The sequence below is a fragment of the Lonchura striata genome, chromosome 1, assembly GCF_046129695.1.
Source record: "Lonchura striata isolate bLonStr1 chromosome 1, bLonStr1.mat, whole genome shotgun sequence".
In the NCBI taxonomy this organism is placed as follows: domain Eukaryota; kingdom Metazoa; phylum Chordata; class Aves; order Passeriformes; family Estrildidae; genus Lonchura; species Lonchura striata.
In genome coordinates this window covers 153,935,466-153,963,248 of record NC_134603.1, presented here as the reverse complement: position 1 = coordinate 153,963,248, position 27,783 = coordinate 153,935,466, and the positions used below count along the sequence as shown (strand labels likewise).

Sequence of the window (27,783 nt, the reverse complement as noted above, 5' to 3'; positions counted from 1 at the left end):
GCTGCTGCCGAGGATGAGAACTTTGCGCTGGCTGCTGCTCCCGCTGGTGAGTGAGAACCGCCGGGGAAGCGCTGGCGCGGGGGGGAGCGCACATCTGGCTCCCGGCCACAGCTGGATGGCTCCGCAGCTGCCCCGCTGCAGCTGGGGTGGGGGAAAGCCCGCAGGAGATGGGTAACTTTTCTCCTAACGGGGAGGGGGCAGAAAAAAGGAGAAACAATGAAAAGATTAAGAAGAAAATAGAAAATGAGACAGCGATATTAGAGGGAAGGAAATAAAAAATATCCCTGAGTTAATGTGTAGACCAAGCTCCTTTCATTAAAATTTTCCAAACTCAAGATGCTGTTGATAAATGACTTTTCATTTCCATTCTTTAGAGTTGAAGTTTGCAGAGGACAGAAGAGCATTCCCAAATCAGAGTGGCTGTAGCAGGGCTTCAGACAGACAGAAGGGGACAGGTCGCTGTCCCAGCTGTCCTGAGAAAGGCAACTTTGCAGGACAAAGAGGATAGCTAGAAAAGAATTGTTCCTCCTGATGGATGGGGGACATTTACCTCTCTGAGAGGGCAGGGATGTTTTGAGAGCTGAAGGTTTCTGGTGCTTTCAGAGCTGAAGGTTTCCAATGTCACCAAGCAGGAGCACAAAGTGTCTGTGTGCATTGAGGGCAGCAGGTGATCCTGTGCCACTGGACATCAGGGAAGATGGATGAGCACAGGGACATAATCCAGGCACAGCCATCCCTCCCTGACCTCCACACTCCACCACTGCTCCTGCCTGGGATGCAAATCCAGGCTCAGGAATTTCTCTTCTTTGCCCTCAATCCTCAGCCTCAGGGAAGTGTTTGGAACCTTTCCTCTGGGTGTGATTACCAGGGACTCATTAATTCAAACTTTACTCATTTCACAGTGAAGTGTTCAGCGTGGGCTGGGATTCAGCAGGAGTCAGGAAGGAGAGAGTCACCTTCCCAAGAAACATTCCATCTTGTCCTGAGAGAGCCAGATGGACTGGGGGCTTCTCTAGAGCCTGCTTTCCTCTGTGGATAACTGCAAGAGCCTAAATCCTGACTGATCCTGACCTTTCATTTCCAATTAGTGAGGGATGGGATGTAAATTTTCTCACCTGCACAACCCCTGGATCTTGTAGTTTCCTCTGTATTCACACAGATTTATGTAGAAGGGATAGCTTGTGGGTCCTTGCTATGCAAAGCTCACCAGTGTAGCTATTATCATGTGTATCATCTTCTTTCATGCAAAACCAGGCAGCCTAAAGGCTTAGCCTGCTGCAGGTAAAGTGATTTTTGGCATCTGGGCCAGCCTTTTTTACACCTAATGGAGGCACAGCTCATTCTTGCAGCTGTCAGCAGAGTGGAGCTGATCTGGAGTGATGGATTGTGCACATCTGGGGGCTGCCATACATCATTTTAATATTGCAGCATATTGCAGCAGGCTGTGCCCATAACAAGAGGAATTCTATAAGCTACGTGCTCTACACAGCTTTTGGCCTCAAAATATGAACATCAGCTCCATGTCTGGTGAGAGGCAGTGCTCTGGGTGTCAGTGGGGTATTGTGGCTCAATCTAGGTCTCCTTGCATCTTCAGTGGAAGAGTCAGGGAAGGCCTGAGTCCCCCAGGATGTACTGAGGAAATAATCCCCTCCTGTTCCAAAGGATCGTGTCTGAGCAGAGAAATAATTCCTGTATGTATTCTGCAAATAAGTTATTAATCAGATATGAAAATAAAGTAGAGGGCTAATCCTGAAAACTTCCTCTGTGGAGCTGGGTACTGTTACCTCCTGTCAGCTCCACAGGGATGTATTTGTGCCTTGAAGAATAGAGTCCTTGACACTAAAAGAATTACCATTCACTGGTAAGTGACAAGGAACAGAGAGCAGAGGAGGCTGAAATGCCTGAAAATGACTTTTCCTGTCTTAAAGAGTTCAGAGTCTCAGGAAGCAGAGGACAAAGAGCAGAAAAGACTTTGTCTTCACTGCTCTCCCTGCTGTGCTAAACTGCTTTCCTCTGCAAACAGCTATATTTCCCATTTCTGGGAAGGGCTTTAGTCTGATCTAATGAATGGAGGTGAGAATGGAAACACAGGTGGGTCACCACTGAGCTGTACAATCCCTTCAGCAAAGCATTTCTTGTGCTAATGGACATATGGATCCAAACCCATGGCAAGATGCTGAGCTCCCAGTAAAACTAAGCTGGGTGTCTCAATTTCTGTGTTTAATTTGTGCTTCCTCTACCACCCTGGTCCCTGCAGACCTTCAGTTCCTCTCCATGGGGAGCTGGATGTGTGGAATAATCTGGTTTTAGGGTTTTTTTTAGCCTGGAGGGAGTTAATGAAGGCTCCTGTACAGGCAGTCACTGTCCTCAAACTGGTGTCTGAGCAAAGGAGGAGGAATCCTTCCCTTGTCTGCTTTCACTGATCATTAAGGGAGGCTTGATGGAGGAATTTAGATTAATCATCTACAATTAACTGTCTAAAATTAGGAATCTGGTCTAAAGCTAGTCATTGAGCCTTCTTCAGTATTACAGGGAAGAGATGGAAACACCCCAGGGATACAGAACAATTAAATGAACTTGCTGTAGGACTTTGACTTCCAGGTTCCAGGACTTTGGGATTAGATAACATGAATCCCACCTGCAAAAAAAATCATACCAAAAAAAGAGAAATTTCTTTTTAATTTACAGGAATACTTGCAATAGTGGAAAATGGGGATCTTCAGTCATTAGTGTTTTTATTCCTCAAGCATTAGTAATAATTAAATGCTCTACCCAATTTAGCAGAGCACTGATAAATTAACTTTTCTCAAGGTAATCCTAATTACACAGCATTCATAAACAAAATAAATTAGTGTGGCTGTGTTTTCTCATAAAGAATACCTATGAGTGAATAAATATAATGATATACATGGATAAATATGTATAGCAAGTGCTGTTCTCTGTAAGGTTATGGAGTTAAACACAGTCATATAAATACAGTCCAATCCACAGAAGAGCATTCAGGAATTGCTTCAATGTCTTGAAAACAATATTGAAAATATGTAAATATGTTCCTCTAAATGACTGGGAGGCAATCAGTGTCTCAGTTTCCCTTCTTCCATAGGTAATCGAGTTAGAGAGAGAAAACAAACACAGAAAATATCCTCTAGGTAGTCATTTTCAACCAAAAAGACTCATGAAATAATCTGTTTTACTGGCTGAAGAAAAAGATTGGAAATGAGGCTTTAGCTTTGGGGTTGGAAGCTTCTGGGATCAGGGTGGTGTCAGGGCTGGAGGCTGAGGGCAGGACTTTGTGTGAGAGCTGAATTCAGGGCTGGGCACTGGAGCTCTGTCCCTGCTGGGGTCACCTGGGGCTTTTCAGAGCCCACAGTGGCTTGGGGATGGTGGAAAAAACCTAGATGGATGCAACTGAGCTCCTAAGAGTTGAGTTGACTGTTTTACTGCATGAGAAATCTTTATTTTTTATGGTTTCTTCTTTTCTGACGGGACACAACACTACGCACATAGCATTATAAATATCCCAGAATTACTCATAGGCCAGGCCTTGGACAGGAAGGTTTTTAGGGAAGTGACTGGGAACGTGGCTGTGAGATGGACAGGAGCTCATGGAGCTCAGGGTGGGCCCCACATCCCTCCAAAGCACGTGTGAAAATCAGCTGCAGCGTCCTGCACTCCCCAGGCTCAGAGATTTTTAATTGGAACTTGGCTTTTTGAGTAGCTAAGCAGAGGGAAGGTTTAGATGGGACACATTCAACAGACTGGGAAGTTTATGAAAAAGGCTGAGGTTTTCTTTGTATGTTGTTCAACTTCTCTTCAGCTTTTTATTTTTTCCTCCATCCTAAAAGCCTTTCCCGCCCATCAAAATTTCACTGAAAAAATCTGTGTATTTCAAAGCATATCCTGATTCTCCTGCCTGATGTCTTTGGCAATCCTGGCCAACTTTCAGGACTAACTGAACACTTCATTCCACACTTAAAAATGGGGATGCAGGAGTTGTCCTTGCTGTGCTTTTCAGTATTCTAAAATACCAGGTGAGTTTTAATCCTCCAGGGTGTGAATCTGTGTGTGACATGAATGGCAGACAACTCCGTGTGAGGGAGAACTAAAATATTCAGGCATCAGAGTCATATCAGAAGAAGTGGGGAAGCACAGACAGCAGGGACTGGGAGCAGAGGATTAATTTCAGAGCATATCTGAGATGGGATCTGAGTGAATGCAAGCTGAGGAGGCAGAGGCAGAAAGAACAGTGATGAATATTCTCAGTCAATGATTTATGTACTTGACGTAAAACCTATTTGTGAGGCTTTAGGATTGCAGGGCATGGGAAGCTGAAACAGATCACTGGAAAGAGCCTTCAAGTTCTTGAAGCCTTCTCATCTTGTCAATGAACTCAGCCAATTCTTCGAGCTTTGATTAATTTTCAAAAAAAGGCTGAGTGTTACTGCTGGCTCTTTGATCCCGTGGAATTGCTTTTTCAAAGGTGAATAATATATTCAGTGCCCAGCTTTGAAGCACTTCCCTAATTTTCAGAGAGCATAGAAAATGTCCTTACTTTTCCCCAAGTGTGCTAATGAACTTCTAAATGATGAAGATCTGTCTTTTGTGTGACATCTAAATTATAGTTTTTCTACCCCCACAGCAGCTTAGGGGCACCATTTTTGAATGGACTCTCAGGAAAGATTGTTTTTAATTAAATTGCACAAAGTGTGGCGTGAGGATATTGCTATAAATATCCTCCCAGTGCTTGCTAAATCTCCTGTTGCCCAACATAAGTATATTAAAACCCAAAGTACCATTACTTTGATTTTTCTGTGCAGATTTGAGGAAATAAATAAACTATCATGGAACAGAGGAAATAGGAAACAATGTTATACTGCTCTCAGTGAATAAGCCACTTAAGGTTTCAGTGCAATAACCTTACAAGATGTGATCAGAATGAAGTATAAAATTAAATGCAAGCCCAAAATCTGCCTCTCTAAACTGTCTCAAGTTCTTAGCATGCTCATGGTTGTCATAGGTAATTTTTTAGTGTTCACTGTGTTCCAAGCAAGACTGTCTTCATGGTAAGGAGTCAAAACACCCCTGTGAACTTGACTCAAATTGGTCAGTAACATTCAATCCAGTAAAAAATATCCCTTTGTGTTATGATGCTCGGGAATGCAAAGCTCAATTCCTTGAGGACTGTCCACAACATTTCCTGAAATCTCAAAGTTTTATGTGTGAATCTTGGAATGAAAGCACCCCACTGTGATTTTGACTCAGGGTCAGGCCAGGTTATTGCTGAGATACTGGGAAATATTGATCCAAGGAATAACATCTTAAATCAGCCTCTTACACTTATTGCTGTGGCAGGGAACACTGTACCAGATTGGATGTATCTGCCTCAGAAAGCTCTGCTCTGCTTTGATTCCTAAATTTTCCTTTTTTTATGGTGAGCAGGAGCTACTCTTTTCCTACAAAAATGACATTTTGAGCAGATGCCTCCCAAATTGTCATAAAATGTCCCTGTACCAAATGCAGAGCTCCTGCTTTTTAGAAAGCCCCATCGCCCAACATTTGCAGGCAGATCAGAGCAAAAACTTTTCACTGAAGACACTGTGAGATTAATAACAGAAAATAAGGCAGAGACAACAAATCACAACAATGCTCTGCCCACAAGGCTTTACTTTAACTATACAATGGTTTTATGTCTTTCTTCTTCTCAAAGCCTGAGGAAAACCAACGAATTGAAGCATCATCACTGCTCTTGATTTCTTGTATATGTATCATTTTTTTTCCTTTTTTACTGTCCAACAGTAGGATTACTTTGTGTGAGGCTGCATGGTTATAAATTAATAACACCAGCCCCATTTTGACTTCTGGTGGAATAGCCTGTGGATTACATCTAAAATAGGGCTTGATGTTGATTTTCAAGCACTGAAGTGTCAGTGATATTTAATATCTTCACTGGCCTGTGATTACATGTCTGGGCTCCTGTAGGTGTAGTCCTGCCTACCCCAAATCCAGAACCCAGAAGGAAACAACTCTGAGCCAGTGGTTAATTGCTCTACCTATGAGTGTCTGTGGGATTTACTCCAGTACCACCATGGGTATCAGAGAATCCCAGAATAGCTGGGTTGGAAAGGTCCTTAAAGATCAGCCAGTTCCAACCCCAACATCTTCCACTATCCCAGGCTGCTCCAAGCCCTGTCCAGCCTGGACTTGGACACTTCCAGGGGCAGCCACAGCTTCTCTGGGCACCCTGTGCCAGCACTTCCCAAACTCTGGGTATCGCTACCAGTGGATCAGGATTTCCACAAGAAATCTTTTTTTTTCTGATGATTTACCACATTTTCAGAGTAACTCCATTTACATGGAGCCATTCTAGCAATTTCTCTGTTGAGTGCAAAACCAAGGCAATACCACCTGCCCAGGGGTGGGGTATGAGCTTCTCCAGCCATTGCAAATGAAGAACTCCATTTTCCCAACAGCTCTGATGGATAATGGTGATTGAAGCTCTGGTTCAGCAGGCATGGATTTACCAAGGGAGATAAGACAGGAGATGCAGTTTAATTTGAGCAGCAGGAGTCTGGCACACTCCCTCAGTGTCCCTCATTCCACCTGCCTGTGTCTCTCAGACTGACTTTTGGAGAAAAGATAACTCTTCCATCTGATTTCTTTTTCAGAATTGATTCTGTGTGTTTCTAGGATTCCCAACTTTTCTGGTGTGAGGTGGGAGTTAATTTAACCACTCCTCAGTGCTTTTTTTCTAGGACATTTCAAATTTTGGGTGTGGGAATCAGTGATGTTGTAGAATTTTTGTTAGATGATAGTTTAAGTGAAATATGTGGTCGAATGAGTGTCTGACAGATGTTTGACAAAGTTGTCAGTGCAGTGTTCATGCTTCAAGCAAGAGAGGGAGATGTTGGAATCCTGGATGATGAGAATTTTAGACTTTCTGTGCTGAAAGGCACAGACCCACAAGAGAACACTGAATTTGACCTGAGGCCATTGAGAAGACTTCAAAAATTGATTGATAGCACTGGGATTATGGGTGTGTAGTTGGTTAAAACTGTGTGATGCTACAGGGTGGAAAACTTAAGAGTTTGGGGGTTTTAGAATATAGAAATAAATATGAAGCAAGGTGGAGGTTTTAGGGTGGAGAAGGTTGTTCTTCTTTACCTTCTTCTTCATGGGTTTGGGTGACGTTTTGTGATTGGACAGAAAAGTCCGCATTACGAGCTTTGAGGGATCAGTTATTGGGTTAAAAGGGAAATAATCTAGGTGTTCTTTCTTAATTGGACAGTTTAGTTGTAAAAGACCTTGTAACTAGAGGTAGTTAGCCATTTTGTGCCTTGCTAATGAAAAGCTGCCAAACTCATGGTTGTGAGGCTGTTTCACTGATGAGAAATAATCAACACCTGAGTCTGAACATGGAATGTCATCTCAAGTGTTTCAATCCTCACTTTGAGAAACCAATAGTTTGCATTTTGGGTTATGCCTTTTAGCATAACCTTTTGGCAGAGGACTCAGACTGGATGGTAGAGCATCATCTCAAACTGCCATGACTTTTAAACACCAAACCTAAAAATATTCCAAATGAAAAATTATCACCCTAACAGAATCCAGGAATTCCAGAAAGTAGAGGAAAGGCATTTTTCCTGTCCAGCTGAATCCACCTTTATGAACTGAAATATTGAGAGATTTATGGAGCAATTATTTTGTTGCATCTACTCAGAGAATTCATTTGTTATGTGGGCAAACTGCAAAGTGAAATGTCTGCTTAAATGTAAAGTGATGAGCAGGGATCCTATTAATACCTGAAAAATTTCATTTCAGATAATACCTGAAAAATTTCATTTCAGAATTGACTTAATATAGTTGAAGAGCAAAAAGTACTATTTTAGGAGTCACTAATGCTGATTTGCAAAATGTATTTTGAAATCCCCACTGGAGTAATATAAGGCATAAAAAAGCACCATATCTTAACTTTCTTTTCAAACATTGCCCCTAATCCTCTTTCTATTCTAATATTATCATGGATGAACCATCTTTGGGGCCTGATAATTAGGACAAGTCTGTCTATGCTACTTTAAAACCCAAATGTAGGCAGAATTTTTAAAGGTTTTTAAAGATAAAGTTGTGCTCTAATTTTTGCCCCTTGGCAAATATCACTGCTGAGATGGAATAGTCTGCGTAACTTCCAGTAACATTTCTGTGGAAGCTAGAAGAAGTCCTGGTTGCTCTGCTCACTGAAAACATTTTGAAGATGAATAAATGAGTTTTCTGAGATTGAAAAGGCAATAAGGAAGTGATGTTTACATCTGCACTGACTTTTTCAAGTCATTAGAGGTTAAAAGGGCCTACAGTCTTCCTCAAAAACTTGTTGGAAAATCTTCAGTCCATTAAAATCCCTGCTAACTGAACCCCTAGCTTTGTCTTAAATAGCATAGGCTAGAAAGAAGCAAGCAACAAAACAAAACAAAACAAAACCAAACAAGATAATTTCTATTCCACATAAGACTCTCTATGTCTTGGAGATCCCAATATCCCAATATTAATTCAATATCCAATATCTGAACACAGTTCAGTGGCTTTCTTTACTCAGTTTAATTCAGTTTCCTAAAAATGGGTGTGTAGAAGCATTTGAGAACACATTGAGATTTCAAATAATGCATTTGATACTTCTACACGGGGCTGACAAAATTAATGCAGAGTCTACACAAAAGGGCTGAGATACCTTCAAACATCCCAAACGGCACCAACCACTTCTGGACTCTGGGTTACATCTGAGAGATATTTTGCATCCTTGAGATGTAACTGGGGGACTGAGACATCTTTGAAATTCTTAAGGAATGCAAAAGAAGCTGAGATAAATCAAGTGTAGACACTTGACATGTAGTTTCTTTCTCAGAATTCCTTTGCCTTTGCAGAGGAAGCTCTTTTGGGGTTGTGTAGATTATTAAGAACATTAATTAAGAACATTAATGAAACATAATAAAGACCATTAAGAACATCTCACAATTACAGGAGTGATGACACAGGACTACAGGGGCATGAAACTTTCTAGAGGGCGGGATGGAGGTCAAGCAAAATACATGGCAATAAATGGGACTAAATATCTGTAATTAATAGGATGAATTTAGACCCCATTCAACAACTTCTAACTAGGTTTCCATTTATCTGTGAGAGAAAAAAATTCCCTAAGATTCCCAGTCAAGTCATTAATTTTTTTCTCATTTCTCCATTTGCTAAAATGGAAGCAGTTCCTCAGTCTAAGGTGTGTGCAACAACCTCAGATAACACATCCAGAGAATTTTTCAATCGTTCAGATTAAATTATGGCCAAGACTACCATTCTTTGAATAAATGTATTTAATTTTAATTGGGTCATGGAAAAGAAATATTTCTGTGGTCAGACTGTATTTAAGTTTGGAGACTTGATGTAAATAATCCCACAGCTGGTGGATTCATCCACTTTTTGGCCAGTTGGTGAAATATGTGAAAATCCAAAAACTGTGACCATTATTTAAGTTCTCTGGGAAACAACTGCAAAGGAAAGAGGATAAAAATATCCTTCATTGGAGGATATTGGTGCTGCAGGTTGGAGAGGAGGTGCTGCATATTTTCTATTTGTAAAAAAACCAAAAAATAACTTCAGCTGGAGTTTTCACATTCATAGACCTCAAGATATAAACCATGAGGTAAAAACTGGCTTTTCTCCTTCTGATAATCACAGAAGTTCTTCCTTTTTTTTTGTGTGTGTGGTTTTTTTCCTTTTGTTTTTGTTTTTGTTTTTGTTTTTGTTTTTTAATTTATTTTTTGGGGTTTTTTTGTGGTTTTGTTGGTTTTTGGTTGGTTGGGGTTTTTTTGTTGTTGTTGTTTTTTTGTCTTTCTCCTGCCAAGGTTATGGGAATCCATCCAGAATGCAAAATATTCCAGCAGGTGGTCAAAGAGGAGGCTCGCTGCTCAGAACACAACGAATCTGCCTCACCTGATCCTAAAGGTAAATGTCTTGATGGGCATCCCCTGGCTTGGATTGTCTCACATTACTGAAGTGCTTTTATTTACATCCAAAACCCCAAAGAAACTCCCACAGAAGGTACTGAAGACCCTACTGAAGTTGTATCACGTTAGGAATCATTCCAAACTGGTAGAAATATCCTTTGGGGGGAAAAAAAGTTAAAGAAAATCCTAGTTCTTCAAAATATTACATTATTTTCAATTTTAGACATTATTTGTTTGCTTGTAAAGATTTATTGTGGTGGTGTTCAGAAGTGTATTACATGATACAAATTTTGAAAACTAAAATGAACACAAAACAAAGCCTGTAAATATATTTAGAAAGCTGTGTAAGGTGTCCCCCTTGGGGTTTTGGAAACATGCTTAGAAATAACATGGAATTCCAAAATGTTCAGACCCTTTCAAAATTTCTGTCATACTTCATTCTGGTCAGCTTTGTTTAGAAAAAATTGAAGATTTTTCAGTTCTATGAATTTTAAGATATTTGTTCTCTGCAGAGGAATTGTGGGACAAAGACACCTCATGCATTTGGGATAGAATTATTGGAACCACCTGGAAATCTGCCTTTAGCAGCCTGGTGAAAATCAGAGTTTAAGCCCAAAATATTTCCTTTGTCTTTCATGTTATTCTACAGAATTTCCAATCACTTCCATGTTTCATATTCCTCTTCTAGTTTCCTATTTTATTTTGGTTCTATTTCTCACACACACTTTAATTTTTTTTTTTTTGCTATACTTTTGGATTTTAATTTGCACACTTTTGGACTTGAATAATCCAAAATAAAGTTCAAAATACCTCTTGGACACATTTTGCACTTACAACACACAGTAAACCACCGCAAAAAATTCTGGTATAAATTAGGCATTTTCAAAAATTAATTGTTACCTGGATGTCATTCCAGGCATCTTCCTCTTCAACACAAAGATAATTATGTGATTTTAGAATCCTGTTTGTAACAAAAGAAATAAAAATTCCTGAGAGTTCTGTTAAGCTTTCTAAAAATCTTCAACCTTGTTCACTCTGAGCTTCCCAAAGCTCCCCTTTCCAACTTTTATTCTCCAGACAAGGAAAGACTTTAATGAAATGTCTGTTCTGGTATTTACAGCCTTTCTCAATATAGTTTTGGATTCAATATTAGAACTGGGAAAAAATCGCAAAAAGAATTTTTGGCCTATTGGTAAATTTGTGAAATCTAAAAACTGTGAATAACATTTAAGTTTAATTTAAATTTAATTTATCTGAAATATTTTATCTGGAGTATAAAGCTACACTAAATAGGTAAAAGTCCATTGCTTGTGTTTCAGGTTTCAGGAGCTCAGCAAGACAAATAGAGGGATCACAGTTTGTAGAGTCACAGAGAATCTGTGCTGGAATCAGTCTGTGTGACAGAGATTTTAATTTAAAGTAGTTCCACATTATTCTTGTACAGAGAAGTGTCCAGTGAATGCCACCAGCAGAACTCAGGGTGAAATTCCTCTAATTTTGGAGCAGATGTGTAAAATAGGTCATATGAATAGAGTCCTAACTCCAGTTTTTGTTTTTTCCTTCTCTATCTCAAAATTCTTGGATTATTGAACAAGATTTAAATATCCACGGTGTCAACTCCTACTGCAGTTGTCTTTGTGGAGTCTCAGGTGACTTGGACACCACCAGGCTCTTGAGAACCTTGGCATGAAAAATTCCCTTTCAGCCCCTGCACTCAGCAGTTGCTTTGCTACAAACTGTAGAAGAGACTGGAAATAAATAATTTCTAAGATTTAAGACATATAAGTTCTGTTCCTGTGCAAGGTCATACAAATAGAATTTTTAGCTCCGCATTGCCAAGTGAAAGAGGTTTTTAGACCCAGCCCCTCAAATCTGCCAAGCTTTTCTAAGAAGGACCATTTCAGCTGCTGAGTGTAAATGTAGGGGCCACTGCATGTCTAAGTGGGACTGATATTACCTGGCTTCATAAATTTGACAATTAGCAGTTTAGGCTGCAATTATCAGTGAGAGCTAGGTATTTGCAGGGTGTGATTCATCCTGTCCTCAGGAAGGAGGCACCAATATTTGGGATGAATCAGCTGTGGAAGGCTCTGACTCTTTCTGCTGATGACAAAGGGAACGTAGCTGAAATTAGCTGACATATTTGAGGCAATTAAAATTACAGCTAATGAATGAGGGCCTATCTTTTCCCTGGAAAATTGGGTATACCAGGAATTTCATCCTCCCGAGGGTGATGTGAGGATAATGCTGTGGGAGATTCTCAGGACTATCCTTTTGAAAATCAGTAACTTTGCTCAGCTACAGGCAAGTATTGCTTCCACATTTCAACGTGACAACTTCAGATTTGCCTCGTCATCCATCCCAGAGGCAGCAGAGAAGAATCATGGAAGAAAATAACATCTTCCAAACCAATCCTCTGCTTTATATCCCCCTTATGACTACCTAGAGATTAGTTTTGGTTAGAGCCTGATGCTTTTTTTTTTTTATTGTTTCACATTTACATGCTGGAATTTTTTCTGTGCTACCCCCACGCCCAATTGCCAACAGCTCGAAGTCTCAGTGTGATGCAGCTGTGACAAAGCTGTGATTCACTGAAACTTCTGAAAACCTTTTTTAGGGAGCTCAGAGCCTGTAGCACAACCTGTGTCATCAGCCAGCAGTCTCTGCTTTAGGGAACCTCATGAATTCTGCAGTCAGACCCACTCCCAGTGAGGGTAATCTCTTATAATGATGAGATGTTCTAGTTTGGGATGAATTTAATCCCTTTGGAAATCAATCACAAAAATGCCATTGATTGCCTAAGACTGGGACTTCAGCCCTTATTTCCTATAAGCCAGGTGAAATTGGTAGATTTTTAAACATGAAATAAAGAGGTTAAGACTGAGTTTTAAGTCTGATGCATTTCAGTTGGACTCTGTAATGAGGAATCTCAAGTAATGAGAAAGGAGTAATGAGAAATCTCAAGTGCTAATCATTATTCAATACTTTTATTTCGGTGGCTTTTGTTTTGACAACAGAAAAGAGCTCCAATTAATTTGACTTTCAGGTTGTGTCTGCTTGAATTTCAGGTATATTCTCCCATGAGATAAGGAGGGGAAGGTCCAGCTGGAATACCAAGTGTGAGCAAGGATGCATTCAAGGAGAAAAGGAAAACATTCCAACATTCCACTCTTTCATTTGCAGAGCTGCACGTCCTGCTGTGGCTCTTCTTGCATGTGAATGAGTGGGAAAGCCACAGACAATCTCATTATGGAAGATCAAATGTGTGATGTTCTCTGTGATTTTCTTTATTTAGAGACATTTTTTTTTTTTTTTTACAGGATGTGCCAGAGATTGGGATGGCTTAACCTGCTGGCCCAGAGCCACTTTTGGGGAAGTGGTTAAAATTCCCTGCCCACGATTTTTCGAAGAATTCACCAGTACCCTTGGCAAGATTTTTTTCCTATTATTCTTATCCCTATTTTTTTTTTTAATTTTATTTTTAATGAATTCTAGTAGTTGAGGATTCCTTCATATTTTCCTGATTTACAATGCTCTTATGTCAGTCAGCATTCAGTAATTATCCAGATACATATCTCGGCTTGGGGTCAATATTGACACTCTTGTGTTTTGTGTTGTGCTCTACTGAATTGTTTGATCCCTTTGGTGATGTAAATACAACGGACAAGTGCACCATGCTGCTAAATTTATTAAGGAATATGTCCTAGAATCAATGATTTATAAAACTGAACATTAATTAATATTAGGAAGAACCTCCTGGGATCAGCCAGCACAATCCTCCAGTCAGAGTAAGACCAAGATTAAAACCTGTATGGAGCTTCCAGTCTGGAAAAGAGGGCTCAGGGCTTGCCCAAAATCCCAAAATATGTGTAAATACATGATTTGATTTCCTCTGTGGAAGGAATGGATTTGCAGAGTTGATTTCCCACATGAAATGCACAAGTCCCACTGCATCTTGAAATGACTGGGAACATGTCTCTCAATTTTTTAAAGGGTAGATATAGAGAATATTGCCATTCTTATAGCTAATCTCACTGAACATGACTCAACCGGTAAGTCCCTAACTTAGGAATCAAAGGGGTAATAAGAAATTGTTGCTACTCATCAAAACTTAAAGAACAGCAGCACCAGCACCCCTAATTAATTTTCTGCTGTGTTTTCCCATTGAAGGCTTCCTTCAGAGGAACTGTACACAGGAGGAATATTGGTCAGAGCCATTCCCACCATACACCATTGCCTGTGGCTTTGATGAAGGCTCCAGTAAAGGACCTGAGGATCAGGTGGGAGTTTCATTTCCTGCTCCTGAACATCTCCAGAGCAGCATCTCCTGAGGAGCTGGATGCTCCACACATCTGAAAATTGCCCATTTTCAGTGCTGAACCCAAAACTTTTCGGTATACTTAGAACTTGTTTAACAAATTAGGCTTAACCTAAAGCAAGTGAGCAGCAGTCAGGATTTTCCTCTTCAACCAAAAGCCTCCTCTTGGTTAAACTCATGCTTAGTTCACCTGTCCAAACTAAGATTTGGGCTCTGACAGAGGTGATGTAAATCCTCATCATGAACACATCTCCTGGGGAAACCCTACCCATCAGTCCTCAAGGATTTTTTTCAGGGAAAATTTCTTTGGATCACAAATAGGAACACAAAATTCCAAAGGAATTTTCCTTACAAAATTCCAGAATTTTCCTTACAAAATTGCAAAATACAAATTTCCTATTTGTATTCTTTTCCAGATTTTCTTTGAGTCATAGAAAAAAATATTTCTTAACTTTATAGCCTGGTGATCAACACACATCCTTAGGAGGGAATTCTTGGATGCCATTGAGTATTTCCACACTGTATCTCAGCTATTCAGTGGAGCAGGATGTGAATATTTTTTTTTCTCTGAAAATCAATGTTCATGCTCAATTAAGTTTCAGAATTTCTTTCACATCCACATCTTGATTTGATTTAAATTTACAGATTCCTTCTCATTGTACTGGTGTTCATATCTAGAGCTCATTGACTTTCTAAAAATAAGAATATTTGTACTTTACACTTTGGGGCATAATAAATGTTTTTAAAGCTTAAAAAAATGCTTAGAAAATGCGCTTAAATTAAATACTTTTAAACAACCACTTAAAAGCCTTCTAGAAAGATGCTGGAAATTGTGAGAACCCCAGCCTTGCTTTGGGTCCTCATGTGGTGGTGAAGTTCCTCCTCCAACCCGTGCTTCCAAAGAAAAACTCCGCAGGCTTTAGCTGTTCGGTCTCAAGGCAGTTTATTGCTAGTTATCTAACAGATTATGTTCTTGGACTGCGGCTGTTTGATCAGCGGCCTGGGTAGAGGCACACACACACCCTGACATCCTCTCTATCTGCTGTCTTCTTCGTCTCTCCCTCCGCCCAGGGTTGCTGCTATCTTTTATAAGATATATTACGTATAACACGTTTATAATTATTCCCCAATACCTACTACCTACGTTGCCAAGTGTTTTTCTACTCTAAACCAATCTGTGAGTGCCAACATCACCAAGAACATGGAGGTAAGGAAGAAGAAGGAGGAAGAACAGGATCAGCCCACTTTCCTCCATCTTAGAACTTCTGACCCCCATGTACAAAGTGAAAACCCCCCTGTACATGTGTTAAAACCCCCCTGTACAATACTAAAAAAAATTCCCCTCTACTTTGTAACTACTTTTACTATACTATCTAACCTTTTGTGACTGCTCGTTCCACCTCCAAAGTTGGTAATTCATTCCATGGCTCAAACTCAAAATCACAGTTGTTTTTCAGTTGTCTGCCAGGGTCTAGAATGCTTCTGACCAAGGCCTGGAACCTCTAAAAATGTCTGAGAGACATTTTGAGTTCCCACAGGAAATAATCTGAACAGTTCAGAGGGATGTAAATTCATAAAAGGATGTGTATTCTAGAGCACAGATCTCCAGCCCCCATGGGTTTCTCCCACAGGGCTAAATTCACTCCCCAGGGGTTTTCTGCAAGCAGTCCCTGGATTATGCTAAGCCAGGTGTAATTTCTGGCTGGTCTGGGCTAAAATCAAGCAAGCAACCATATTTCTATTTCACAATGATAGCAGATTTCTGCACAGGGCTGCTGTCTGTGCTCTGCCTGTGTTTAGTTTGTAATTCCAGTCAAATCCGCAATGTTTGACTACAAAAGGAAGATAAAATCAGCAATCTCTGCTGCACTGCACACATAGGGAAGTGAGTAGAAAATCTCAATTTTGTCCTAATAGAACCACTTGCTTTGTATTTTGTATGTGCAGTGAGCACTTTTTATGTCCTTTATATTTACTGTTGTTTCTTAATCCATCCTGCAAAACCAGATAAAATATTTGAAACATTTTATTATTAAATTAAATAACCTCTTTTCTATTTTTCATCTGTGTTTTTAAAATACTGTATAAATTATCAGGGCTATTGCAGAAACACCAGGATTATTCAAATCATGTCAGGGTTACAAGATCTCTTTATGGATCTATTTAAAATTGCTAATTTGTTGTCGCAATCTAGAATTGCAGCCTTTTGTATAAACAGATTTGGGATCAATTAGAGAACAAAGTGTCCACTGGGTTTATAAGGAGGAAATTTGCCTGGGTTCAAAGAATTTACTGTCTTGGGATTTTAAATAATTAGGTGATTTTGTAGTTAATCAGAATAAAATTTGCATAGGTAAAGCCAAGAAAACAAGCTTTATTTTTCTTAGGACATAGGATTAGGATTTGTTAGGATATAGATCTTAATTGAAAACAAGTGAGTTATAAAGAATTTACAGTGCTACAATATACAGCAAGGAATGAATTGTTTGTCCAGAGAATTAAGGACTGTGAGGTGATTTCCTTGGCTTTTAATTACCTTCACAACCTGATGTAACTATCAATTTTTCAGCTTTCTCGACAGCAAATTGAGAGTTGGATTTCTCTTTCAGCTATAGCTGTTTATGAAAATCAATACTTATTGAATTTGACCCAGGTCTAAAGTAACAGATTCACAAATCTCCCACCAGAATGTTTCACTGCTCCAGAGTTTTTATGCACTGACATGAGAAAAAGTGTTTATATATCACAGTTATTATTTTCCTGCAGAATATGCTCAGAGGGGTCATGTGAGCCTGTGGACTGTGAAACTTCTCTCCTGTGTGGGGTTAAGTAGGACTTAATAAAGGAAATACACTTTTGTTAGTGGTGGAGGGAAAATCCTGAAACAGAACTTGAGCATGAAAAACAAAGATTGTGGGACTGAGTGAGGAAAATGTGTCCCAGTGGAATGAGCACCCCAGGGTGCATCCAGCACAACCCCCTGCATTGGGCTGTGTCTCTTTTCCCCACAGAAATCCTATTATTCTGCATTTTGGTGTGTCTACACCGCTGGCTATGCAGCATCCATGACTTCGCTCATTACAGCTCTAATTGTCTTCGCTGCCTTCAGGTAAATATAAATGGGCTTTTTCTCAGCATGCCTGAAGACAATTTCTCTCAGATCCTCTGTGCTTTTGTTTTGTGGGATTTTTTTTTTTTTTTATGGTTGTTTTCTAATCATTCTAAAACATAACTCCTTTGGTGATGGGTCCTTCTCTACTCGTGCTGCAGTGTTTCAAATGTTAAAACAATCAAGCTGGGCAATCTCTCTTAATCTACTTAATGACACCATACAATGGAAATGTTCTAATTTTAGCTAAATCTTAACATTTTTTAATCATTCCTACAGTGCACATCAGGACAAACTCTTCAGAAACTTTGTCCCATGTCCTGGGACCAGACAATTCTTAAATTGTCCATTCCCTCTGTGAAAGGCCATTGTTTCCATAACTGAAAGCTATAGAAAAGAGATTTAATTAAATTTCAATGCTTCATTTGATGATGTTGGTTATTAGGAAGTGGATCTGGGGTTTGGTTGAGCAGAGCACAGAGCAGCTCCCTGGCTGGGTTGGCAGTCTCAGAGGTCATGGCCCTTACAGAGGGACCCAGGAGCTCGAGGCTGATGTGTCCAAACCTTGAGGGAGATTCCTTCAGCTCAAGGCAAAACGTGCACAGGACAGTCTAGGGAAAGGGAGTCACAGGAATATTGGGCTGGAAAAGACATTTATGATCATTAAGTCCAACCATTAACCCCGGATTGCTGAGTCCATCACTAACCCATGACCCCAAGCACCACAGCTAATTGTGTTTTAAATTCCCACAGAGATGGGGACTCAACTGATTCCTAAAGAGGCTACCTGGAACAGAGGCTAGACAGAGTTAAAGGAACAAAGTAGGGATTTATTAAAAAGGCCTTCAAAGAATGCACCTTGGGCAGCACGAGAGCCTGGCCAAGGCTCCACCCAAAATGGACCAAAGACAGATTCTGGGACACGAGTTTTCACAGTTTTATAAATTTTGGTCCATTCCATATTGGGATTAATTGTCCAATTACAGCTTCAGTTTGTGCAGTCCCATCCTCTCAGTTTGCTCTCCTCAAGTCACTGCTGTTTGTACATTTTGGGCCTGAAGCTGCAGCAGTGTCCTTGGTTCTCAGGCTGGAAAAGGATTGTTCTGTGTGACTGAGCTGTGAGGAGAGCTTGCTAACACTTTATATGAAGTTCAGAGTTATATACCAATGAGAATTTACTCACACTTTATATGAAGTTCAGAGTTATATACCAATGAGAACTTGCTAACACCTTATATGAAGTTCAGAGTTATATACCAATGCAGTACAGAATCTGGAAAATACAAAAGCTAAAACTCAAGGCATCACAGCCACTTCCCCGGGCAGCCTGTGCCAGTATTGACAACCATTTCCATAAAGATATTTTCCCTAATATCCAGTGTCAACCTCCTCTGCCACAACCTGGGGCCTTCTCTTGTTACCTGGGGGAGAGCCCAGCTCCATCGGGCTGTCCCCTCCTGGCAGGAGCTGTGCAGCGCCAGGAGGTCCTCCCTGAGCCTCCTTTTCTCCAGGCTGAGCCCCTTCCCAGCTCCCTCAGCTGCTCCTCCTCAGATTAATTCAGTTCAGGGCAATGCTCTGGAGCCATCCCATCACATGTGGCTGACACCAATTCAATCCTTTCTTTGGCACAAAGGGGCTGAAAATCCTGATGCAAGCTTGTTTAACAAAAATAATATTAAAAATAATTAAGAGGTATTATAATCCAGCCCAAGAGTCCCACAGTTACTCTCTGCTTCTGGCATTGCCTTTAAATGTGTGGTGATCCAAGGACAATTATCCTGGGATTTTTATTATCTGCTCCCTCCTGTCTCGCTGCCTCTCAAATAGTGACAGATCATTTATTGCTTTGCAAGGTGTCTGTGTGCTCCTGTTTGACTTTTGATGAGACTGTGAGACACTTCTCTCAAAGAACAATTTTTATTTTTCTCTTTCCATGCCAGAAAATTCCACTGCACACGAAATTACATCCACATGCACCTGTTTGTCTCCTTTATCTTGAGAGCAGTTGCTGTTTTCACCAAAGATGCTGTTTTGTTTGCAGATGAAACCATGGACCACTGCCTCATGTCAACGGTACTGAACTTCCCCTCTCTCTCACCCTTGACTGAACATTTAATTCTTTGCCTGAAGGCAACAGGGAGATATTTTCATCCTATTTCTCCTACTGCTAAAACTGAAATCTTTAAACAAACAGTATTATGTAAACCCAAAGACCAAGTGCTAAGCCTGCACTCAGCTTTGATATTTATGTCTGTTGACTCTAATGAAGCTCTAACAATTTCCACCATAAAGAATTTAATCTGTGAGATAAACCCCCCCAATATTTCCCTTTCATAAATCTAAAATAAAGTCAATTTAAATTACGAAACCTTAAACTTATAGAAATTTTGTTGTTTCTTCATTTTGTGTGGCAGCATTGAATTTTGCCTACAGCTCTATAGAAACCAGCCATTACAAGAGTAAGCCTAAAAGGTTTTGTTTTTTTTACTCTGCACTTTCAGGTTGCTTGTAAGGCTGCTGTGGCCTTCTTCCAATTCAGTATTTTAGCCAATTTCTTCTGGCTTCTCATAGAAGGGATCTACCTGCAAACCCTGCTGCTGCTGACCTTTGTTTCCAACAAGAAGTTTGTGTGGTGGTTCATATTTACTGGCTGGGGTTAGTGCTCCATTCCTCTTTGTGCCCTTCAGTATTTCTGATGCTTGCAGAACTGGATAAAATCTGTATTTTATCCAGGTAAAAGGAGCTTGTCAAAGGTGACACTTTTCTGTTCATCCAGTACTGCTGCATCATTTTATTCCCTTTTATATCTTCGTTATTTGCACCATGGTGGTGAATAGTCCAGGCCTCAAGAGGATGAGTGATGTGGCTGGATAATATCCTAAAAATATGTTAAATTCCTCCACTGACTAAAGAAGTTTGGGTGACTAAGTTGCCTTTTGTTTTTAGCAAGCAGAATTTGACAGATTAATCTTAAATAATGTCAGTCCACGCCTAGGAATCAAACAATTTTATTTTTCTTCTATTTTCAGAGATCTCCTGACTTTAAGGAAACTTTTGAGGTTATACAGCAATTGAAGTTATCTCTGATATTAAGAATAGGAATGTGAAATAAATTTCTTTCACTGCTCAGAATTGTTTATTGTGACTCTCAGATATTCCCATGTCTCACCTTGGCTGATCTAAAATGCAGGCACCGAAATGAGTAGTTACAATGACATTTTTGGACTTAAAAATGAAATCCAAATTATCCTGAATAAATATTAATTTATCCTTCACCTTCAGATTTTAGACTTTATTTAATGTAATTAAATTTTTTTTGGAGTTATTCCAAATAGGTTTGTCTGAAAATAGACTCTCAGCCCTTGATTAATCATGGCCAACTTGAGATAAGAAAGCAAACAACTCAATTAATAATGTGGTAATCTTCATCTCCTTCTGCAATCAATGGAAGGTGAGAGATACCTCAGGGGTAACTCACATCTTAGGTGATGTGGAGGGAAATATTTATTTTCATTAATTTAAAAGCCAACTTCAATTTAACAAGGTCCCAGGTTAAAGGACTTGAGCAAAGGGCAGAAATTTGGAAGGACAAATTCTGAGCCCTTCCCACACATCTCAAATGATACTTAGAAAGAAATTCCCTATATTTTTATAGAATAATCAGGGAAAATGTCACCTGGTTCACATTAGAGTCCCTTTTGTGGCAGCTTTGGAAGTCACTTATCATTGGAAATTCAATTCCACAGGAGGAGAGAAAAAGCAATTTCTGCTTTATAGGCATTAAGAAAAACCCAGTCAAAAATGTAGAAGGACAGAAGGATAAGCAGTGATAAAGTGAGGCTAGGAATCACTGGATTCAGTTAAATTTTCATGGAATTCTTATCAGCTGGTTGGTATGGGGTGATTAGTAGAATCTTTAGGACAAAATTATGAACTCTTCCAGCTGCTGTGCAAAGGATGTTTGTTGGCCACAATCCACAAGATGAAGGATAAATAAATGTTTATTGCAGCTTCATAAGTGCTTGTAATTCCTATCCAAGCCTTCAAGTAATTCTTTACATTTATTTCTGAAAATGTAGTTTCACAACATCCCCTCTTCTCCTTTGTTATGATTTCATTCTCCTGCCCTTTTATTCCTTTCTTTTTTCTTTTCCCTGAACTGCAAATTAAATTAAATTCTTTCATGAAGTTATTGAAAATTGTCTGACCCATAAATTGAGTTTTAATCCAACCTGCTGCACTGTGAACCTATTGGAATGAAGATCCCATGGGGCAGGATATTCAAACCAGTTCTTGTGTTCCTGTTGATTTGCTCAGGAGCTCCCACTGCTGTGATGTTTGCTTGGGTCCTCACACGAATCCATCAGCAGAACACTGGGTAAGTCAGAGCTGGGATAAGGAACACAAAAATTCCTATTTTTTATGGTGTTCTGTTTTTCTGAGGGAAAAAAAAAATGTGTACAGAAAAAGGTAAGGGGGAAAAACTCTCATGATTCAAAGTTGTAGCTTTAATTTTACAGCTTGTATATAAGTGAGAGAACACTTAAGTTTTGTGATTTTATGTCCATACATGGGGTAAGAAAACCTGGAAATATTATATTAAATATTGTAATTTCATTTAAGTCCCCTAATGCCCAGTCCTTGAAATAATTGTATTTCAAAAAAATTGCTGTTTCTGTATAAATCAACTATAAATAATTAACTCTTCAAATGAGAACTTCTCAAACAATCAGTGTTGTCTCCAGTAATTTCTTCTTTTGTTTCCATTTAATTATTTTTATTTTGTTTTATTTTTATTTGTATCTTTTAACTTGAGCCCTGGATAGAAAGATTGTTTGCTGTAAGCTATCCTGAAGGCTTTCAGATCATTTCATATCAGGTGGAAAAGATATTATTTTATACCCACCTGCTCAAAACTCAGGAGAGTTGAATAAGAAGTTGACTTGAGAGTGGTAAGAAGAGCAAGAAAGAAGCTTAAAAATACAAATTTTTTTTTTTTTTTTTACTTTGCTTTGGTTCTTCAATCTGTGATTCTTGCTGGTTAAATTTTCTTTATATGAGACTACAGGGAAACCAGGGACATTTAGATAGTGATTTAAAACTTAGAGTCCACCACTTTCCTTTCCTGTGGCAGGAGAGTTTTTGTGTGTTATGGGGAGCTCCCATGGGACAGATAAAAACCCTAGTTTTGTTTGTTGTTCCAGATGTTGGGATGATGATGAAAATGCAGTGGTGTTATGGATCATCAAAGGCCCCATCCTGCTGACTGTATTAGTAAGGTTTTTTATTTTCCCTCGAGTCTCTGAATATAGATAATTTTACCTAGTGTGCTTTTAAAATGAGTTCTTATGATTGTGACTTAAGACAAGAAAAATCTCCCTTATGCACAGATTTATACCACCTGAATTTAGGGAGGGAGCAATCTGGTTTTTAGGTCTGTATCTGGTATAATCCCTGTCATAAACAATGATGAGAATGGGGGGACTTTTTTAGGCAATTTAAAATCTAAATTTAAAATATAAATTTAAAGTTCTGACCAGAAGTACAAGGCATTAATATCAGACATAAAAAGATATTAAGATTTGTAGGTCTACAATAATTCAACGTAACTTTCACAATTTTTTTATCTACAACTATATATTGGTGGAAAATAGAATTATTATTTCTAAAGCTATTGATCTGAGCTGAGAAGAGATGAGCATTGGTTTATAGCAGTGCAGTTCCTAAAAGTGGGGATTTTTAGTTTTTGTATCAACTAGAGGCATGTCTTAGATTGTAGTAAATTAACAGATTTTGTCTTGTCTTTACAGATTAACTTTATTATATTCATTAATGTGATCAGGATTCTAGTCCTTAAATTGAAATCCCAGGAGGGAGGAGGAAGCCATTCAAGCCATTTTGTGTAAGTATTTCTGGGTCTTTTAGGATTGACCTGTTCTAACTGCTGCAAGAAAAAATTTATGGGTAGGAGAACAGAATGTTATACTCCTCTCTAATAGAAAGAAATGACAATGTGAACTTTCTTTTTCAGCCCAAATATCACCTGTCATTTTTACTTCAGGGCAAAAAGGGTGGGGTGCATATATTGGGAACAAAGGGAAAAGTAAAATAATAAAGCATGAAACTTCAAATGCTCCAACATACAGTTGCTGCCACCGTTTCCTGTTTCTAACAGTGCATTTTTCTTTAATTCTTGCTTTTCCAGGAGACTTGCAAAGTCCACGTTACTTTTGATCCCCCTCTTTGGGGTGCACTACATTGTATTTGCATTTTTCCCAGAGAGCACTGGTCTGGAGGCTCGGCTTTACATCGAGCTGGGCCTGGGCTCATTTCAGGTAAGATGGACAAAAGGTTTAACAGCCCTGAGATGTTTGGTCTGGACCACCACCCTTCAGGCTGGCTATTACAGCAGGATTTATTGATGCATCCAAATTCAAGGCACATATCCCATCTCACTCCTTCATCAGCTCTTCTGTTGCTTGCTCCCTTATTATTTGAAATCTCCAGGTCAGACTCCATGTGAAAAACGCCAATCACTTGGTTTTTAATACAATTAGAATAATAAAGTTTAGAGTTAGGACAATTGCAAGACAATAAAAAGCAAAGAATTACAGATGACTGGATGCTCTCAGACACTAAGTCACAAAAAGCATGCCTTGTGAACAAAGGAATAACCCTTAAAACAATACACTTGTTGCATATTCATATATCTCTCATGGTTATGCATACATTCTTTTTTAAACAATAAATTCTGTCTGTTTATGTCAACTGTTTCCTTTAATCCCCATGGTATTTTCGAGCCTGAGCAAGTCCTGAAGAAATTAACTTCTTCTGATAAGAAAACCATAAATTCCTCTCCTTTGCAAGATTTAGGTGTTCCTCAAAGCGAATATCTCATTCCTAAAAAAAAACTCCCCCCACATACATAGTCTCTATTTTAACATTATGTTGGAACCTAAAACTATATTTAACATCCTACTTAAGAGAAATAATACAACATAACTTACTAACATTACACATATGATTTTCATCGTAAAATTTGTGAAAAGCCAATCATAAAATATGCATTTTTCACACTTCATATGAAAAATCACCAAATAAATAAAATAAAATATCTATGTTTGTTGATTAACAATGACAGAGCACCACAAAAGCCCATCTGTGGATTAAGGTGAACTGATTGAAAATGGTTTCACATGAAATAATGATAAGAGAGGTGATAAATAAGAGTACATAACCATCTGCTCTGCCCTTACCCTTCAGAAGTAATGAACCATATTAATATCTCATTGTTTATTTTGCTGTTAAACTACTCCGAACAGCAGCACGGATTTGAGAGTGTCAAGGCCTGTGTGTTCTATATTTTGTACTGAACATCTGATTTCTTTTCCTATCCCCTTTCCCTGTACCCCACCACAGCTTGTCCTCATTGACACGTGTTGCAAATGATCCCTGTTCCATGCTTGCCTTATCTGAGGGAGAATTTGTAGGATACAGTAAACAGCAAGTTAATCCTTGTTGCCTCTGTACAAGGGCAATAATAAATATAAAATGTCACCAGTCCACGGAGAAATTTAATTCTATTATGAACACTCAATAAATAGTGTCACACTGCCTGAACTCCAATAGAAAACTGGGAAATATGCAGTCTTTGTTGTCTTACACACACTGTGAATGAAACTCGATGTCTCTTATTGATTCTAGGTTTTAAATCCCTGTTTTTTCTCTCCCTACCCTCCCTGTCCTAGGGTTTTGTTGTTGCTCTCTTATATTGCTTCTCAAATGCAGAGGTGAGTAGCAAGTACATGAGATTATCAAAACCTTTAAAACTCACAGTTCCCTCTCATTTTTTAATTTCTTTTCCTATTTTCAGAACAGATCTGTCTCTGATCTGCTCCTGAAACCATGACATCCCCATATCTTTTTTTGTCCCTTGGTAGCTTCGTTGACTTTATTTCTATTATGCAGTTCTGGCAGGAGGACACAAAATAAACTTTGAAGCAATGACCCTTTAAAAATGGTCGCTGAGATTCCTGTCAGGGGAGTTTTCTCCTGATTTATGTTTGATAGCTGTCATGATGATAGCTCAGTTGAAAGCTTGTAGAGCTTCTCACTTTCTCTAGATTTATTTTCTCATGGTGACTTTCGTCATTTCCTCCTTCCCCCCCTTTTTTTTTCTTCCCCCCTTTTCCCCCCTTTTTTCCCCCCCTTTTCCCCCCCTCTTTTTTCCCTTTTTCCTGGTCAGCTCATGCAATCAGGACTTTTGTTCAAATACTTTCTTTCCTGCTTCCATAACACTGGTAGAATTTGGGTAAACTCCCTGCAGTTGAATGTAGTGAGCCTATAATTAAAAAAACTCACTAAATTGCTGGCACTTTCCCCCAAAAGAAATGAACAAATCTAATAAAAAAAAAAAAAAAAAGACAAGATAAAACCGCATCTCATCCTCAGAAAAGTGAATAAATCTGTTGAGAACGACACACTAAAGTGTCTCAGTCTCTGCAGTGGCTCAAACTTGGACAATTCTCATAAAGCATGGAATTATTGATGTTGAAAAAGCCCTCCAAATCCAACCTGTTCCCAATGCCCACCTTGTCCCCAGCCCTGAGCACTGAGTGCCACCTCCAGACCTTCCTTGGTTTTCTCCAGGGATGGGGACTCCAAACCTGCCTGGGCAGCTCCTTCCCATGCCTGACCACCCTGTCCATGGGGAAATTCCTCCTGGTGTCCAACCTGAGCCTCCCCTGGAACAACTGGAGACTGTTCCCTGGGAGAAGAGGCCAACTCCCACCTACAACCTCATCTCAGGGAGTTGTGGAGACCAAGAAGGTCCCCCCTGAGCCTCCTTTTCTCCAGGCTGAGCCCCTCAGCTGCTCCTCACAGGATTTACTCTCCAACCCCTCCATTGTCCTTCAATGGACACACTCCATCACCTCCCAGGAATGGCTAAATGGAGGTGCAAGGTGCAAGTAACCCAACCCAAGGAGGAGTAATTCCTAAAATATGTTTGTTACTTAGGAAAACAATTTATAATGGCCATTCTGAGAGAGTGCCTTCAACACTTAGTTGTGAATACAGAAAGCTCTACTTCCAGCCTGCCTTCTGTATCACAGACTCCTTGCCAGCAGCCTTTTAATTGCTTCAACAGCCTTTTAATGGCTTGCATATTGTACCTCACAACACAGAAATCCAGAAGGTGTTAAAAAACAGGACAGGCAGAACCTGATCTCTGGCCCAAGATGAAGCTGGGTTGGCTTTTTTCCACATTTCTTAGGGATAACTGCTCCTGGAGCAGCTTGGCCACTCATTACCACTCAGCAGTGCATCTGTTGTGGTTCCTTGCAATCATAAAAATTAATTATTATTTTCTGTGTGTGTGTTTCTTCAGTTTTGAGTGTCTGTGACAATGTGAGAGACTGGGCTGCTGCCAGGCAAGGTGTTATGAGTATGGATGAAACTGAGGAGTGCTGGAGGGCCTTAAGTTTGCTGGGATAGAGCTGGAATCCTGGATTGGTGGAGGAAATCTTTCTTATTTATTTGATTCTTGGAAGATCCAGAGACCCATCCATGAAGTTGTACTCAGGGGTTGCCTGTGTGGTTAACAGAGAAAGTTAAAGCAGAACAGGGGCCACCAAAATGATAAATATTGCCAGTGACCTGCCCCGATGGCCAAATGTACTTCTGCATGCCATCCCCTGAATTTTTGAAATTAAATCCGTTTTTTTCAGAAGGAATAAAGGGAGAGTTCAAATACTTCTGAAAATGTGTTAAAGCTTAATCCTGTCTTATCTGGGCTAAGTATTCAGGCAGACCTTTGGGCACATTTTATCTCCAGTGCTCATTAAACCTTAATTTCCTCTTTTGCTTGTAACTTCCTGTAGGTTCAAACTGAGCTGAAGAAACAACTGTGCAAGTGGCAGTACCAGGAGTACCTGACCTTCACCCACAGACACGGGGCTTTGTCCAGAGAAACCAGCCCAGTCAACTACGTCACTCAGCTCTCCCTGCTGGACAAAATCAGCCCCAAGAGGAGAACCTCTGTGCTCCAGGATGGTGTCACCACTGTCTGAGGGGCCCCAGCAGGACCAGCAGCTGTGACTCTGCAATGTTCCACCCCTGAGGTGGCCAACTGGATCCTCTGTGGCTTTCCATAGTGTCAGGAGCTCTCGCCGCTAACAATGAAGGGATGGGGTTATTTTTGGGCTAAAATAAAACTATTTATTGCTCAGATAAACATCAGTCTTAGACGCGGTGAGATTTTAAAGGAGCAAGCAACTGGCTATAGCTCAAAGTAGTCACAAATTCTTTATTACAAGACAATATAGAACTTTCTAACTCAATAGAAAGTCATTACAAGGTTTATTTTGCTT

The 27,783-nt window shown here is 39.6% G+C and overlaps 1 protein-coding gene across 1 annotated transcript; it reads left to right on the top strand.

Moving 5' to 3' along the window:
- Positions 1-27,647, top strand: LOC110474504 (vasoactive intestinal polypeptide receptor). Its single transcript, XM_021537953.3, has 13 exons — positions 1-46; positions 9,885-9,984; positions 13,307-13,414; positions 14,157-14,266; positions 17,316-17,413; positions 19,354-19,486; positions 19,915-20,068; positions 21,731-21,791; positions 22,618-22,687; positions 23,224-23,315; positions 23,619-23,748; positions 25,162-25,203; positions 27,295-27,647. The coding sequence occupies exons 1-13, from the start codon at positions 14-16 to the stop codon at positions 27,481-27,483; spliced, it is 1,320 nt and encodes a 439-aa protein (XP_021393628.3). The 5' UTR covers positions 1-13; the 3' UTR covers positions 27,484-27,647.
- Positions 27,648-27,783: the final 136 nt, after the last annotated feature.